The 18,804-nt window shown below is 42.6% G+C and overlaps 1 protein-coding gene across 2 annotated transcripts in view; it reads right to left on the minus strand.

Annotated features, from left to right (window-relative positions):
* Positions 1-18,456, minus strand: part of LOC135556244 (neurturin) — a 48,799-nt gene extending 30,343 nt beyond the window's left edge. Inside the window, exon 1 of one of the 2 annotated variants that reach the window (XM_064989265.1) lies at positions 18,266-18,456. Coding sequence is in view for 1 of the 2 variants with exons in the window: in XM_064989264.1 (XP_064845336.1) it covers positions 17,730-17,760 (31 nt within the window). In the remaining variant the exon portion in view is untranslated. Of the gene's footprint in view, positions 1-17,729; positions 18,084-18,265 lie in introns of those variants that run through there. The other variant, XM_064989264.1, reaches the window with a different exon arrangement.
* Between the last annotated feature and the right edge of the window lie 348 nt (positions 18,457-18,804).

Consider the following 18,804-nt stretch of genomic DNA (forward strand, 5'->3'; position numbering starts at 1 on the left):
CTATTTAAGAGAAATGCCAAGTTTAATCATGGTGGTTAGGGGTTGGACTGGAACACCCTGTCCTAAAAAGTGAGCCTAATACCTGTAGAAGGTTACTGTCAAGTGTGTGTGTGCATGTGTAACTGGGGTAATTGTGCTGCTAACAGCTTAGCTTCCTCCACTTACCGACTACCCCATACTGGGCTTAAGCTAGAGATCCTCTGCTTCGCCACACACGTGACCGCCCTCCTTGACAACATTCCAACGGGTTGAGCCACCGAAAAGGCAACAACTGGATGGCTCCATCCGCAATATTTCATGCTAGCTTTCAATTGAGCTTAAGGTACGTTGCACGCGTGTGGGTGCATGTGTGTGTGTGTGTGTGTGCGTATGCATGTGTTTGTCGGTGTCTGTGTTTGCATGTCGTTGAGTCTCCATCTGAGTCTATGCACGAGCCATGAGGTCATTGTGAATTGTCTTTGCCCACAAACCGTACCAACGTCAGGACATGCTTGTAGCATTCCAAACCAAAGAAAATGTACACAGGCTTTGATGAGAGCAGAGAGAGAAGAGCTCTTCAACCACATATGGGCACCGTGAGCAAAGCCAGCCATCCCAAACCCAGTGTGCATCCTAAATGGCACCTTATTCCCTTTAGAGCGCACTACTTTTCACCAGAGCCCTATGAGCCCCTATTTACATTTTAGTCATTTAGCAGACGCTCTTAATGCCGATTTATGCTTGATCTGGCATGTGGTCCGGAGGCTCCGTACAGAGGGTATGACGCAATTGCGGAACTTGCGGAGGCCAAATCGAGCCTCATACAGTGATGCAGTGCGCCTCCAAATGTTGTAACAATACGGAGGGCTCCGTATAGCTTCGCTTTGACATGATTGGTTGATGGTAGGTGGAGGCGGGAGGTCCTGTATAAACACAAACTCACTTCCTTGACAACAACTCTGCTGTACGGCCAATACAGACGCCAGATTGACCATGCAGAGCCTTTTATCCAGAGCAACTAGGGATAAGTGCCTTGCTCAAGGACACATCAACAGATTTTTTACCTAGTCAGCTCGGGGAATCGAAACAACAGCCTTGCAGTTACTGGCCCAACGCTCTCTAACTCTGCGCTTTGAGATGAGCTTGGAATGAAAAGCACTTTACAAATGTAATGAATTATTATAAAATGTAGTGCACTATAAAGGGAATTAGGGAGCCCTTTGGGATGCAGACCGAGCTCCTTCATCAGCTTGAGCTTTGAGTGGCTGGCCACGGGCATTAAGAGTAGAGAATAAGAACCCTGTATGGAGGTCAAGATGGGGTTGGAATGTTGCACCGTGGCCCAACAAAGCTTCACACCCTCAGATCCATCACAGTAATGCACGAGGTTAAAGGAGAGAGGCAAACTAAACCATGACACAGTGAGATCTTGCAGAGTCGAGGATTGCCAGCGTGCAGGGAGTCGTGTAACCTGGCACACACTTGCACGCATACACACATACATGCACACAAATGTACACAGACACACACACACACACACAAAGAAATCACACCTGCAAAAGGGGATGCTTAACAACCCACTTGGATTTGATTGGCTTTAATGTTCCACTTCCAGCAGCTACTGCTTACACATCCGTAGCTCATCCGCCCATCACTCTGTCACTTGGTATAGTCTACTACAAATCCGTTCAGACAGATATTACCTCTTAGAGTACCTCTTGGTTCGCAATCTTTTTTTCCTTCTTTTATTCCACAATTCATTTTTTTTAAATTGTTTTTCTACAGAACTCAGTCAAATTTAATCTCACACAGTGTCAGTATACAGTACATCCTTAATCGTGGAGATGGATAGATATAAATTCCTAGGCACAATGAAATGATGGCATGTACATTATCCCAAAATGGTGTCAGTTTGTCACAAGACCACAGCATATGTAATAGGGTTCCTTTGTGTTTTTTTGCATCTCCAACAGAGATGTGACATTTCTTGGTAACATTACACGCATTCTGGTAAGAGTGTAGTAAGTCCTATGAATTATCTTAAATTGTAGTAGTTTATGTTTTAGTTTGTAGGAGCAGGTATGAACATTTTCACATATCTGTGACCAATGGTTCTCCTCGATGCCTTCCTTTAGATCTGCTTCCATTTTGTTTCTTGTTGTTTCTGCATCATCAGGTAGAGTCTCAGTCAACACTTGATATGACTTGGTAATCAACTGCTTTAGCATAGCAGCTTCTTTGAGTATTTTTTTTCTATGCTAGATGCCTTAAATTAATCTGGATTCTGTTGAAGCGATTTAATAACATTTCTGAGTTGTCATGTTCTGACCTTTATTTCCTTTGTTTTGTCTTTATTTAGTATGGTCAGGGCGTGAGTTGGGTGGGCAGTCTATGTTTGTTTGTTCTATGATTTGGGTATTTCTATGTTTCGGCCTAGTATGGTTCTCAATCAGAGGCAGGTGTCATTAGTTGTCTTTGATTGAGAATCATACTTAGGTAGCCTGGGTTTCACTGTGCGTTTGTGGGTGATTGTTCCTGTCTCTGTACCAGATAGGACTGTTTGGGGTTTTTCACATTTCTTGTTTTTGTAGTCAGTTGTTTATGTGTACATTTACGTATTAAAACGAACCATGGACACTTACCACGCCGCATATTGGTCCTCTGATCCTTTTCGCCTCTCCTCTTCGGAATCCCTTACAGAATCACCCACCCCAACAGGACCAAGCGGCGTGGTGAAGAGCAGCAGGAGAAGCAACAGAGGCAGCAGCAGCAGCAGCAGTGGGAGAGGATGCACTATTTGGATAAATGGACTTGGGAAGAGATCCTTGACGGAGAAGGACCCTGGGCACAGCCTGGAGAATATCGCCGCCCCAAGGAAGAACTGGAGGCGAAGAAAGCGGAGAGGCGCTGGTATGAGGAAGCAGCACGGTGACGCGGATGGAAGCCCGAGAGTCAGCCCCAAAAATGTATTGGGGGTGGCTCACAGGGAGTATGGCGACGCTAGGTAGGAGACCTACACCAACTTCCTGTGCTTACCGGGGGGCTAGAGAGACCGGGCAGGCACCGTGTTATGCTGTGGTGCGCACGGTGTCCCCAGTGCGGGTGCATAGCCCGGTGCGGTACATTCCAGCTCCTCGTATCGACCGGGCTAGAGTGAGCGTTGAGCCAAAAGCCATGAAGCCGGCTCTACGCATCTGGTCCCCAGTGCGTCTCCTTGGGCCGGCTTACATGGCACCAGCCTTGCGCACGATGTCCCCGGTTTGCCTGCATAGCCCAGTGCGGGCTATTCCTCCTGGCAGAGCGACCGGGAGTATTCAACCAGGTAAGGTTGGGCAGGCTCAGTGCTCAAGAGCTCCAGTGCGCCTGCAAGGTCCGGTCTATCCTGTACCACCTCCACGCACCAGCCCTCCGGTGGCAGCTCCCCGCACCAGGCTTCCTGTGCGTGTCCTCGGCCCAGTACCATCAGTGCCAGCACCACGCATCAGGCCTACAGTGCGCCTCGCTTCTCCAGCTCTGCCAGAGCCTTCCTCCTCTCCAGCGCTGCCAGAGCCTTCCTCCTCTCCAGCGCTGCCGGAGTCTCCCGCCTGTTTAGCGCTGCCAAAGCCTTCCGCCTCTACAGTGCTGTCGGAGTCTCCCGCCTGTTTAGCGCTGCCAGAGCCTTCCTCCTCTACAGCGCTGCTGGAGTCTCCTGCCTGTTCAGCGCAGCCAGAGCTGCCAGTCTGCAAGGAGCTGCCAGTCTGCAAGGAGCTGCCAGTCTGCAAGGAGCTGCCAGAGCTGCAAGTCTGCATGGAGCTGCCAGTCTGCATGGAGCTGTTCTGTCACGCCCTGGTCTTAGTATTTTGTGTTTTCTTTATCTATTTGGTCAGGCCAGGGTGTGACAAGGGTTTTTGTATGTGGTGTGTTTTGTCTTGGGGTTTTTTCACAGGTATTGGGATTGTAGCTTAGTGGGGTTTTCTAGGTTAGTCTATGGCTGTCTGAAGTGGTTCTCAATCAGAGGCAGGTGTTTATCGTTGTCTCTGATTGGGAACCATATTTAGGCAGCCATATTCTTTGTGTGTTTCGTGGGTGATTGTCCTTGTTCCTGTTCTGTGTTAGTTTACACCAGTATAGGCTGCTTTCGGTTTTCACATTACGTTGTTTTTTTTGTATTTGATTCGTGTTTTCATTAAACATGAATCACAATAGCCACGCCGCATTTTGGTCCGACTCTCTTTCACCTATAGAAAACCGTTACATGAGTTGAAATGTAAAGAAATTGGCCTTGGATATTCCAAATCTTTCTTCTAATTGACTGAATGATAGTAGAGATGTTCAAAATTCATGATGCCACTTTGGAACCAGAGCTTAAAGGTGTTATCATTAAACGTTGGAGGTAATGTGGGGTTATTCCAAATAGGGGTGCCTGGCGATGTTGGTTCTTTCCACCTCATGAATGTACGTACATTTTCCCAAATATGAATGGACTTGAGAATCATTGTCTGTTTTTTTTCTTCAATGCTTTGGACCCTAAATAGTGGATCTATTTTTAGATCATACGATATTACACTTGTGGCTTCAATACCCCTCCATGCACAATGATGGTCTGCTACCCATTGTTTAAGTGAACATAGTTGTGTATGCCAGTAATAGATCTTCGTATGAGGTAGTCCAAGCCCTCCACCTCAATTACATTGTACCCCTGCACATCGACTCGGTACTACCCTTGTATACAGTATATCCAGGTTATTGCTACTCATTATGTATCTATTATTACTTTTATTATTAGGTGTTTTACTTTTCTATTATTTTCTTTCCCTCTGCGTTGTTGGGAAGGCCAGTAAGTAAGCACTTCACTGTTTTTCCAAACCTTTTGTTTACGAAGCACGTGAGAAATATCATTTTATTTGATTTTAACTTGATTTATAGGGTAAGTGTAAAACAGTCAATTTGACCCTTGATGTATTTCCATTCCAAATAAAGTTTGAGATCAGACTATTTATTTTATTAAGTTGGATTGAATTGAAACTGGCAAGACCTAGAATAAATACATCAGCCTTGGTAATATATTCATTTTGACATGTTGACTATACCTAACATAGAAATAGGGAGAGATCTCCATCTCTGAACATCAGATTCAATACTATCTATTAAAGAGTAATTGATTTTGCATGCCTCCTCCAGATTGCATGGTATCAGTACACCCAGGTATTTTGTATGTGTCTTTGTCCATTTACACTTACAGTAAATATACTTTCTAAGCTTGAGAAGTCATGATTAGAAATGGGCTTTAAGCATTCTTCCAATTCACTTTGAATCATAAAACACCATACTGTACTGTAGTTTTTTTTAAATGAAAGAATGTTCTGGTTCAGATAAATAATTAAGTTATAACGCCAGAGAAGCCGATGTTTGTTGGAGTGTTCTGGAAGGTGTCTGGGAGTTTCCATTGGTGCCACGTCGGTGGAGAGTCCAGACCAGGGTTCCACGGTGCGCATCCCCCCCTGAATATGCCGATTTGGCAATCGCTTTCAGTAAAAAGAAAGCGACTAAATTACCACCTCATCGACCATGAGGGGATTGTGCGATAGATCTCCAGGTAAACACTGCGCTTCCCAAGAGTCACGTGTACACATTGTCCCAGGAGGAGACGTTGGCTATGGAGACATATGTCTCGGAGTCGCTGGGACAGGGGTACATTTGGCCCTCCATCTCACCCATCTCCTCGAGTTTCTTTTTTGACAGTTTGGATCCGTCGATGTTGAGGGATTTCCATCGCCTCGACTCCTACCGAAGGTGGCTCCCCTTCCTGTTCGGGTGGCGCTCGGCGGTCATCTTTCTTCCCCCTCCTTGTCTGTTTATTGGTTACACCTGTTATGTATTTTGGTGATTAGTTGGGCTTTATTAGCCAGCCCGCCTGCTCTTTGTGCGGGATTGTTTGTGTGACATTTGTGCACGTTTGAGGTGAACGTGTTTTTTCCCTGTTCGTTGGTTTTGCTGGACTGTTTTAGTCCCCGTGTTTGGGGCATTTCTTTTTGTGAGCGCCCAGTGTTTCGTTAAAGAGCACTACCCTGAACTCTCTGTTTCCTGCGCCTGACTTCGCACCCACTACACCCAGATCGTTGCAATGCTAGGGGTTCTGTGGCTAAAGAAAATAAATAACTAGACAATGGGCATCCTGTCTTGTCCCTCTTGATAAATTAAACTATTCTGAAATCTGTTTGTTTGTTTGTATACAATGGCTTGCGAAAGTAATCACCCCCTTGGCATTTTTCCTATTTTGTTGCCTTGCAACCTGAAATTAAAATGCATTTATTTGGGGGGGGGTTGTATCATTTGATTTACACAACATGCCTACCACTTTGAAGATGCAAAATATTTGTATTGTGGAACATACAAGAAATAAGACAAAAAAACGATTCACCCCCCCAAAGTCAATACTTTCAAGAGATACCTTTTATTTGAACTATTTTCATAGTTCCTTACTCATGATGATACATTTGTGTGTACCCCTTTAAGAGCTTCCCGCAAAGCTATGCTATAATTTTGGGGGGAGATAGTAGTTTTCTGCATTGCAAATGTGTAACCAAGGACACCATGCTCTGTTTGTTTCTATGGCAGAGGCTAAACCCTATCACTTGCCTGTGCTAATCGTTCTCACAGGCAAAGTGAAATTATACAAATTACTTTGCTCAAATGATACAAATTTAGCAACCACCTGAAAAACACTGTCTAAGAGGAAATGGGAGAGAGAATGCTTGGATCTCCAAACGTGTCCACACTATGGTGGAATTAATGATTGACTGAATGATTGATCGAATGAATTAATAAAAATGACTCAAATCAGAGCTAAAATATTTGACCCTACTGAAGGTACAAGGTGGCTCACTTAATTAACTTTTATTGTTTCACTGACAAAATACACTATATAAACAAAAGACAATTCGTAAATATCCAAATAACTTCACAGATATTAATTGTAAAGGGTTTAAACACTGTTTCCCATGCGTGTTCAATGAACCATAAACAATTCATGAACATGCACCTGTGGAACAGTCATGAAGTCACGAACAGCTTACAGATGGTAGGCAATTAAGGTCACCGTTATGAAAACATAGGACACTAAAGAGGTCTTTCTACTGACTCTGAAAAACACCAAAAGATTGGATGCCCAGGGTCCCTGCTCATCTGCGTGAATGTGCCTTAGGCATGCTGCAAGGAGGCATGAGGACTGCAGATGTGGCCATGTCCATATCATGAGATGCCTAAGACAGCACAACAGGGAGACACAACGGACAGCTTATCGTCCTCGCAGTGGCAGACCACGTGTGAAAAAACAATTGCACAGGATCGGTACATCCGAACATCACACCTGCGGGACAGGTACAGGATGGCAACAACAACTGCCCTAGTTACACCAGGAACGCACAATCCCTACATCAGTGCTCAGACTGTCCGCAATAGGCTAAGAAAGGCTGGACAGAGGGCTTGTAGGCCTGTTGTAAGGCAGGTCCTCACCAGACATCACCGGCAACAACGTCGCCTATGGGCACAAAGCCACCATCAATGTACCAGACAGGACTGGCAAAAAGTGCTCTTCACTGACAAGTCACGGTTTTGTCTAACCAGGGGTGATGGTCGGATTCGCGTTTATTGTCAAAGGAATGAGCGTTACACCGAGTCCTGTATTCTGAAGTGGGATTGATTTGGAGGTGGAGGGGCCGTCATGGTCTGGGGCAGTGTGTCACAGCACCATCGGACTGAGCTTGTTCTCATTGCAGGCATTCTCAATGCTGTGCGTTACAGGGAAGGCATCCTCCTCCCTCATGTGGCACCCTTCCTGCAAGCTCATCCTGAAATGAACCTCCAGCATGATAATGCCACCAGCCATACTGCTCATTCTGTGCGTGATTTCCTGCAAGACAGGAATGTCAGTGTTCTGCCATGTCCAGTGAAGAGCCCGGATCTCAATCCCATTGAGCACGTCTGGGACCTGTTGGATCGGAGGGTGAGGGCTAAGGCCATTCCCCACAGAAATGTCTGGGAACTTGCAGGTGCCTTGGTGGAAGAGTGGGATAAAATCTCACAGCAAGAACTGGTAAATTTGGTGCAGTCCATGAGGAGGTGATGCACTGCAGTAGTTAATGCAGCTGGTGGCCACACCAGACACTGACTATTACTTTTTATTTTGACCCCCCCCCCCCTTCATTCAGGGACACATTATTCAGTTTCTGTTAGTCACATGTCTGTGGAACTTGTTCAGTTTATGTCTCAGTTGTTGAGTCTTGTTATATTCATACAAATATTTACACATGTTAAGTTTGCTGAAAATAAACTCAGTTGACAGTAAGAGGACATTTCTTGTTTTGCTGAGTTGATGTGGACATCCCTTCAAATTAGTGGACTTTGCTATTTCAGCCACATCCATTGCTGCCAGGTGTATAAAAATTGAGCACACATCGACAAACATTGGCAGTAGAATGGCCTTACTGACTACCTCGAGGCACTGTCATGGAATGCCACCTTTCCAACAATTCAGTTCATCAAACTTCTGCCGTGCTCGAGCTGCACCGATCAACTGTAAGTCCTGTTACTGAGAAGTGGAAATTTCTAGGAGCAACCACGGCTCAGCCGTGAAGTGTTAGGCCATACAAGCTCACAGAACTGGACGGCCAAGTGCTGAAGCACAAAAAATTGTCTGTCCTCGGTTGCAACACTAAAGAGTTCCAAACTGCCTCCGGAAGCAACGTCAGCACAATAACTGTTCAACGGGATCTTCATGATGGGTTTCCATGGCCGAGCAGCCGCACACAAGCCTAAGATCACCATGCGCAACTGCAAGCATTGGCTGGAGTGGTGTAAAGGTCACCGCCTTTGGACTCTGGAGCATTGGAAACGCGTTCTCACCATCTGGCAGTCCGACAGACAAATCTGGTTTTGGCCAGGAGAACGTTTCCTGCCACAATACATAGAAAATAACTGTAAAGTTTGCTATTAGAGGAAAATGATCTGGGGCTAGGCCCCTTAGTTCCAGTGAAGGGAAATCGTAACACTACAGCATACAATGACATTCTATCCAGACAATTCTGTGCTTCCAACTTTGTGGCAACAGTTTGGGAAAGGCCCTTTCCTGTTTGCCCAATGCACAAAGCGAGGTCCATACAGAAATGGTTTGTTGAGATCTGTGTGGAAGAACTTGGCTGGCCTGCACAGAACCCTGACCTCAACCCCATCGAACACCGTTGGGATGAATTTGAATGCCAAATGCGAGCCAAGCCTAATCGCCCAACATCAGTGTCCGACTTCACTGATGCTATGGTGGCTGAATGGAAGCAAGTCTCCGCAGCATTGTTCCAACATCTAGTGGGAAGACTTCCCAGAAGAGTGGCGGCTGTTATAGCAGCAAAGGGAGAACCAACTCCATATTAATGGCCATGATTTTGGAATGAGATGTTCGACGAGCATGTAGCGTATGTGCATGTGTTTACAGTTTAGAGAGAGACAATGTGAAGTATGCTTACAACAGGACTGGGGAATGTGACATTGCGTCACTAGACTGCTACCCTGGAACCCAGATCTGTTTGTGCTGTCTTGTCATTTACTATGTTCATTGTCATGTCAAACATGAATGATGTGGCTATACAGCACCAACATATCTGTGACCAGGCTGCTAGGAAGTTTTTTTATACTCATCCTCCACTATTTATCATCATGATTATAATATATGTATTTATTTTTTTAACCTTTATTTAACTAGGCAAGTCAGTTAAGAACAAACTATTTTCAATGAAGGCCTAGGAACAGTGGGTTAACTGCCTGTTCAGGGGCAGAACAACAGAATTGTACCTTGTCAGCTCAGGGGTTTGAACTTGCAACCTTTCGATTACTAGTCCAACGCTCTAACCACTAGGCTACCCCGCCGGTAGGCTACCCTGCTGCCCCGGCATGATGAGTGACTGGTGACTAATCATCATGGGTTTCAACCACAGATACACCTCACATAGAATTGAACTCTCTCCTGTGTGGGGAGTGAAACATCACTAATATATGCTTCTGATATGTTATGGTAGATAGGAAATCAGTCAACTGAAAGAAATTCATTTGGCCCTAATCATTGGATTTCACATGACTGGGAATATAGATATTCATCTGTTGGTCATAGATATCTTTAAAAAAAGGTGGGGGCGTGGATCAGAAACTCATTCAGTATTTGGTGTGACCACCATTTGCCTCATGCAGTGTGACATCTCCTTTGCATAGAGTTGATCAGGCTGTTGATTGTGGTCTGTGGAATGTTGTGTCACTCATCTTCAATGGCTGTACGAAGTTGCTGGATATTGGCGGGAACTGGAACACTCAGTTGTACATGTCGATCAAGAGCATCCCAAACATGATCAATGGGTGACATGTCTGGTGTGTATGCAGGCCATGGAAGAACTGGGACATTTTCCGTTTCTAGGAATTGTGTACAGATACTTGTGGCATATGGACGTGCATGATCATTCGGAAACATGAGGTGATGGCAGCAGATGAAGGACACAACAATGGGCCTCAGGATCTTGTCACAGTATCTCTGTGCATTCAAATTGCCATTGATACTGTCATGACTTTCTCCTGGGTGAGGATTAAAGGTGCCAGATAAGCTTGGCAAATGGCTGACAGATAGCCAGACCCACCCTCACTCCCACAGGAGAGGAGAGGAGAGGAGGAGTTGTGCTGGTTTTGACACCTTAACACCCATTCATAAATTGTGTGCCGCAAAAGGGTCTTTCCTGCCCTGCATTATTGGGAAAGGATTGTGCTGTGTGTAGAGAGAGACTCTTGCCGCCAAAACTTTTCTCTCAAAAAACTGAACATTGGAACATTATTTCTGACATCCAAATGTTTGGAATGGTCAGTGGGGCTCTAAAGAATAATCATGTCATATTGTTTATTATTTTGTGATGTCATTAAGGATGGTATAACGAAATAACTGTAACTCAGAATGTGTACACATTCTATTTGCCAAATTAACATCTTAAGGTTCTATAAAATATTTGATTAAATATGAGAGTATTTTGTTGAAGATAGGAATGTGATTTTAGTCTTCTAATGAAAACTGTTTTTCTTATAAACTTTTGCCCAGTCAGTAACAGACATTGTGTCGGCGTGATGGATTTGACCCCTTTCTACCCAGGGATAAAAGCCTTGGTAATGAAATGTTCATTCAGACCAGAAAACGTGAGACGGTAGTCTACACTTTTGAAATGGTGAGACCAGCAGACGGACAGCGTGAGCTGGACATTACGAATGGTTGAAACTCTAAGACTCAACACGAGGTGAGAAGATAACCTCACCTATCAGACCAGAAAAGCATGGAGTGGCCACATGTTGAAATGGTTAGAAACTCTGCAACTCTCAACACGAGTGAAGAAGATGAAGACTAGACCAGAACATTTGACAGTCCGCAGCTGTGTATGTAAAGGGATCTAGAACTTGACTATCTACCCGAGAAAGGAAGGAGAAGATCCCATCTTTGACAATTATTGGTGCACCTGAAGAAACATCCACTACAAGCCGGAACAACTAAGAAGGACATTTTGACCTCTGGTGGACAACCAGAGCCTTACATCCATCCAGCCCCTTCCTCATAGAAGGAAGAGAGATGACATTGCATTTATTACTCAAACGGGCAGCAGTTTGTGTGCAAAGTATTAGTATTACTTTGAGAGTAGTTTCCAAATGTACGATAAGTTTGTCTCTGTCTCTCCCTCTCTTTATCTACCCTTCTCTCTCCATACGTCTAACAAGATGCTATATCTTGTCTGCCCACTAGGGACTTTTGTCTCATGTAAGTGTGTATGTGTATTCTGTGTTATTATTTAGTTAGTTAGTAAATCAATTATTAAATCAATTTGTGTAGTACTGAATAATCAGAATGGCTGGGGTTCTTACGGATTCAAGAGGCCTGCGACGTTCAGAATAAAACTGATATGAGGTAATGATTAATATGTGACTGTTATCAATATATAATTTATATATATATATCTTTGAGTTTAATTCGGGAGATGGTAACTCCTTAAATAACTTCTTCCATGGTGCCCCAAATTCCTAATGAGTTAATTGTTACATGATTAATTTAATCGAGTAATAATTAAACATAGTTAGTTGATTCAATAAATAACAGTCATCACATTAATGATAGTCACGTCACGACAATACAATGCTGTTGTGTTCATTGTCCATAGCTTATGCCTGCCCATACCATAACCCAACCACCACCATGGGGCACTCTGTTCACAACACTGACATCAGAAAACCGCTCACCACATAACGCCATCTGCCTGTTACAGTTGAAACCAGGATTCATCCGTGAAGACCACACTTCTCCAGCATGCCAGTGGCCATCGAAGGTGAGCATTTGCCCACTGAAGTCAGTTACGATGCCAAACTGCAGTCAGGTGTAGATCCTGGTGCGGATGATGGGCATGCAGATGAGCTTCCCTGAGACAGTTCCTGTGACAGTTTGTGCAGAAATTCTTTGGTTTTGAAAATCCACAGTTTCATCACCTGTCCGGGTGGCTGATCCAGCAGTTGAAGAAGCCGGATGTGGCGGTTCTGGCTGGTCGGTTGTGAGGCCAGTTGGGCGTATTGAAAAAGTCTCTAAACCTACATTGGAGGTGGCTTATGGTAGAGAAGTGAACATTAAATTCTCTGGCAACAGCTCTGGTTGACTTTCCTGCAGTCAGCATGCCAATTGCACGCTCCTTCAAAACTTGAGATGTATGTGGCATTGTGTTTTGTGACAAAACTGCACATTTTAGAGGGGCCATTTATTGTCCTCACCACAAGGTGGACCTGTATAATGATTATACTGTCTAATCAGGTTCTTGATATTCCACACCTATCAGTTGAATGGATTATCTTGGGAAAGGGGAAATGCTCACTAACAGGGATGTAAACACATCTGTGTGCAAAATTTGAGAGAAATAAGCTTTCTTATTTCTGTGATCTTTTATTTCAGCTCATGAAACATGGGACCAACACTTTGCATGTTGCATTTATATTTTTGTTCAGTTTATAAAGAATATAGGCAAATCCTTTCTAGATCCAATATAGGTTCAAAACTAGTGTAGCCTTCCCCAGATTGGTCCTATGTTAAATGATATCTAGAAATGTCACTAAAATGCATAGGCCTGCAGTATATGCATATTACGCACTCTTCAGAATAGGAAATTGGTAACACTATCAGGCAGCATATGATTTAAAGATGATTTTTATTAAATTTTTATTTAACTAGGTATGTCAGTTAAGAAAAAAAATATGATTTACAATGACGGCCTACCCCGGCCAAACTCTCCCCTAACCCGAACGATGCTGGGCCAATTGTTCGCTGCCCTATGGGACTCCCGATCACAGCCGGTTGTAATACAGCCCGGGATCAAACCCGGATCTGTAGTGACACCGATGCAGTGCCTTAGACTGCTGCACCACTCAGGATCCCCGGGGATGTGTCAAAACAGGCCTGGTCACTGGGACTCAACCAAAGAGGGACACAGCCTGGCTGCCTGGACTGAGCCATCATGGAGGTCCAGTTTCCTTTCAGACTGTGAAAAGTAGAACCACTAAACATACCTGAAGACCTGTTGGCTCAAGGGAGAAAAAAACAAGAACAATACTGCAGCTACCTCACTTTTTTAACAATAAAGTATTTGTCCTTCAAGAGCTGACAGGTGATGTTACTTTTGACCATGAGAGTTAACCAATGGAGTAGCTGTTCAGTTTAAGTGCCATGGTCACAAACAGTAACACTTGTTTTGCATGTTACATACAATCTGTCTAAAATAAGTCTTGAAATACAGTGAAATCTGAAGTCTGAGTAACACTAATGATATTTGACAGGACTCCTGTTGACCAGATCTGCAACAAATACTTTGCACACCCAAACAACTAAAGTGGCTTGTGGTTCAATCGGGATTTAAAACATATTAAGCATACTATTCTACAATATACGTTTACAATCCTAGAAATCTGATTCTTCAAACAAAAACAACCTGTCAGAAACCCTTCTACTTCAAATGAAGCACATTTAGTTACATTAACATAATAAGCATCACTACCTTTGAACAATATACAGAAGTCACCCATGCAGTTAGTTCCTGTACTGAAGTTACAAGATGGAAGGTTCTGGAAAGTACTGAAGGTTCCAGAAACCACCCTTTCATGTCAACACAACTTGAGCTATGGCAAAACAAGTGTCATTGTAGGACGTGTGGGTATGGTGGCATATCATGCCTTATTCAGCATGACAGCCCTGCATTCATTAAGGCATTTAAATAGCAAGCAAGCAAGTGTTCACAGATGGATGCCTATATCCCTGGTTACAGTGACTTGTTTCACTAGAATAAGTTCAATATCAACACAACACAATGTAAGTATGTAGTAAAGAAGGAAAATGATTACTAAAAGAGCCTTTATCCAGATCCCCTTTACCCTTCAGAGAGTAATCACCTTCATCCATTTATCCAGCGTGAGAATACTGTAATACACAGCAGGTTACAGTCTAGATAACTCTCCACTGAGGAGAAAGCCAAAGGTACTGTGGCTAGGGCTTTATTCAATCAGATCCGCTTTAGTGATATAGCGGTTGTTTTGAAGGTGTCGGTAGGTGGAAGTGCGTTAGAGCTGTCAAATCCACAAGTGGCTCCTGGCATTATACCTAAAGCAGACATTGCCATTGGCTGCACATAGTCACATTAACAGAAATCCCTTTGCAACCTTGTTTACAAAACATCAGCAATGCAGGTGTCTGCTATTGCTGGTCTGATTGAATTTAGCCCTAATATGGAATTCAGACCTCCAATCGTCCAAACAAAACACTATTCCACTTCCTTAAAGGCGCAATTTGGACTTTCAAATTAATGATATGTACCCATTGATTCTTGATTAATTTAACTTATAAATGCCTCATGACCTTAGTTCAACTGTCATACACCTTCAGAATCCAAAATATGGGCTTGTTTTACTCCAATGTTTCTACACAAAGTAAATGTAAGCGAATACAATATAGCCTCAAAACATGGTCACAACTATAATTTGATATCATGGATGGGCAGTCCTTGCAGCCATTAGCTCTGTCTATGAATTTCAGAGTGGTTACATTTCTCTAGCCCCATCACTCAGCTTTTTACTGAAACAGGGGCGGGGTGTACACTTGTTTTTGTTTCATCTGCAGATTGGCCCCTTCAACAGTACACTACCGAAAAAATACTATATTTGGATGAAATGTATGTTTATGTGTGTATTACATTTAAGTTAAATAGTAGACACTCTTATCCAGAGCAACTTACAGAAGCAAATAGGGTTAAGTGCCTTGCTCAAGAGCACATCGACAGATTTTTCACCTGGGATTCAATACTCTTAACCGCTAGGTTACCTGGCCTACTATGATATTTTAAAGAGTTGTATGTGTGAGCGTGCGTGGGTGCATACGTGTGTGCATGTGTGTGTGTGTGGAGCAGTAAACAGAGCCAAAGCCCGCCCACACAAGCCAGCGGCCTGGCGGACCCACTCCGAGCCTCTTGATGGATGAGTCCCTGTCTGGAAGACATTTTATAAATTTGGCTTTTACAAATTAAGTGGAGGCTGTTTGCATTCCCAGCATGCTCCTTCCGTGTGAGCGTGACTTGTGTGGAGCAGATGTTCAGCTGGGCTAATAGTGAGGCTATGGGTTGGCAACTGCGCTATGAGTCTACAGTGTAAAAAAAAATCCTGTCATTTTTACAGTAAATTACTAGCAGCTCAGAACCCGGTAAATTACTGTAGATTTACAGGACCTGTACTGAAACACATATTTACAGCATACTTGTGGAACACCTGACTACAGCAACATGCTTTATTTCTAGAATGTAGTGCATTAATGGAAGGAAAGTGGATAGTGAACTGTTGCAGATTTACAATGCAGGTAACTAGTGCTAAAGACGGGCAGTATTTCTGTTACATGTATTTGATATAGTTATTTCAATAGTTTCAAAGCTTATTTTGTCATTTGTATTTCACTGCCATGAACTACAATTCATGTAGAGTATTTTGTAACAGTTTAATTGGAATGCATGTATTTTGTATTCTCTAATACAAAAATAAACTTGAAAGTATCCGCTGAACTACAACAACATTCTCGGTAATGGTATGACTGTGATTTGTTTTTTGTTTATCTACCTTAGTTTAATGCACTGACTAAGTCAAAATACAAATATTTGAGGGCCAAGCTCATTAGAATAGTACCCAGCAGCATGATTGAAAGAGTTCATTTTTACATTTAGGTTTTGGTCATTTAGCAGAAGCGCTTGTCCAGCGTGACTTACATTCAGTGAGTGAGACTAAGGTTGATTTTAAAAATACACATATCAGTCATAGCATATAAAATGCTTCTGTAACCATTACTGAGAATGTTGTTGTAGTTGAGGATACATTGTTCTTCAAGGTACTTTGTATTAACTTGCTTGACCATGCTGCAGGTGACATAACTGCTTGTTACATGCAATGTTGGCTTTGTGGACTTCATTGGAAAGATGTTGCTCTCATGTTTTGTGCTATATAAGTAGTTGAATTCTTCAGCCACTGGGTGCCTGTTGTCTTTTTGTTGTCACCGCCTTATTGTATATTACGGTGGTGTATTAACCAATGGGTTATAGAGTAAACAACGGAAATATTACTATTTAATGTAGGTTGTAATACGGATTTTTCTTTACTGGTTTGGCTTGGCTTCCTCAGTGATTTTATCTATGAACCGCTACTGTCCGGAGCTAAACCATTTAATCACAGAAGTAGCAGGTGCATTGTCGCCCTCTTTGGAGAACGCTTAAGTATTAAGAGGCGTTGACTCCAATATTACCACACAGACTGACATCTGTGTGATCAGGAAAATAAAGTGACCAGTCACCCGGATGATGGAAAAAACAAACAAGCCTGAAATCACAATTTATCTGTGCGCCAGTTTTCCCGCTCGCGCTCTATGAAATATCAGTCCATGATCCGCATTTACGCATAGTGTGGCTGAGATGTACATTTTACTATCCAACTGCGTAATCAAATAAACGTTTGACTTTCCAGGTATTTTAACATCTCTTTCTTTTACACTGCTTTATTGTTATACATCCTCTGCATTTCAAATCAGAAGATAAATATATTTAATTAATTGTATGCTGCCAAGTGAATACATGCTTTAAAAACACAAATATGCAGACAGAAAAGGCACAAGCTAACATTTGTATTGAATGGAATTACAGTTTGATTGTTTGTTATCAATAACTTTATTATCATTATTGTTATTGCTATTATTATTATTGGACTATTACTAATATTGTCATTATTATGACCACCTTAATCTTACGTAGTGGTAAGATATAATCAATAACAGTTATTATGATAAGTAGAAGTAGGATTAGTATTTCTGCTATCATTGGTTTTATCAAAGTCTGATAGCAATACAAACGATTATAGGTGACATTGAATTACATATAATTACATGCACATTTGATGATCATTACAGAGCACGGTAGAAAGGAGTCCAGTTCAAGCCGCGCTGGAGTTTGAACATGACTGCAATAACGAAGCTGCGCTTCCTGACATATTCTATATAGTATAGGCTATATTAACTTTGTTTGCTTGTGTAGGCCCATTATATAACCTCCAACATTAACATTTGTTGTAAGCAAAAACAAACAATACATTTGAATAAACATAGATTATTATACAACTATCCCACAAAACAACAGTGTTTATTTTATTCTTACCTTTACCGACTCTGACAAGCTTCCCAATCATGGACGTGTGTATGAGCAGAAAAATCTAAACGTTGTGAAAATAAATCTAAATGCAATCGCACTTTACCCCCTAGAAAGCTTTCTCTGGATACCTCTCTTCTAAACATGGCATAGTAGCACAATCACAGTTTCAATAAAAAAAATATGCGGCCACATTTTTCTCAAAAACGTCCACATTGCCAGGTTATAAGAGTTCTAAACTTCGCCTGACCCTGGGATTCTGTATGTTCCACAATGGGCAAAAATGCGCACGAGATGCGTTATGGACCGAACGCGCAACAGGTATCGTTCTCATTGAATAGAAAACGTCTCCCTCTATCTTCACCGCAAACTGCAGATGCTAATGTTAAATTGTAGCTCCAAATACAGATGTGAGTTGGCACAGATTTTTTAAAGCCTGGGGTGTCAAATTCCACCATCTATCACATGTTCCCACACACAATACACAGGTTGCTTTCTGTGACATGACACTCAACCTACAAAAGCTTATAACAAGGCCTACTTACTGATTTTTGTTCCTTCTTTTAATGTAACTTGATTAACATTAACTTGATTCCTTATGTCGTTATTTGACCCGAAAGTTGACCCGGTTCAGTTTGAACGTCTGGCGCGTTCCATTAGTAGGTCTCCAAAGACTTGCGCCCGACCGGCGGTGTCTATTAACTGCGCATATAAATGAGCGCTTCAAGGCAACAGATATGAGTTACACCCCTTTTATTAGCGCCAAATGCTTTCACACTGCTGCTAAGCTCAGCCCCAGGGCATTAACTTTACACACTGCACTGCAGTACTTGTATAATGTGTCATATCATGAAAAAAACTATAGACCTAAATTACCTCTAACAATGATAATTTGCCACCCATAAAAATTTGTAATTGTTATATTGTCTTCTCGTTTTGCCTGTTGAATGACCTTTGTGATATTTCGACATATCAGTACTTGATTGACTTGAAAGAGGTTGTATTTCAAGTGGTTTTCAGGGCAATTATTTGCTTGATGTGGAATCAATACCCAGACTTTTCTATCTGACCACAATTGACCCAA

The sequence above is a fragment of the Oncorhynchus masou genome, chromosome 15, assembly GCF_036934945.1.
Source record: "Oncorhynchus masou masou isolate Uvic2021 chromosome 15, UVic_Omas_1.1, whole genome shotgun sequence".
Classification (NCBI taxonomy): Eukaryota; Metazoa; Chordata; class Actinopteri; order Salmoniformes; family Salmonidae; genus Oncorhynchus; species Oncorhynchus masou.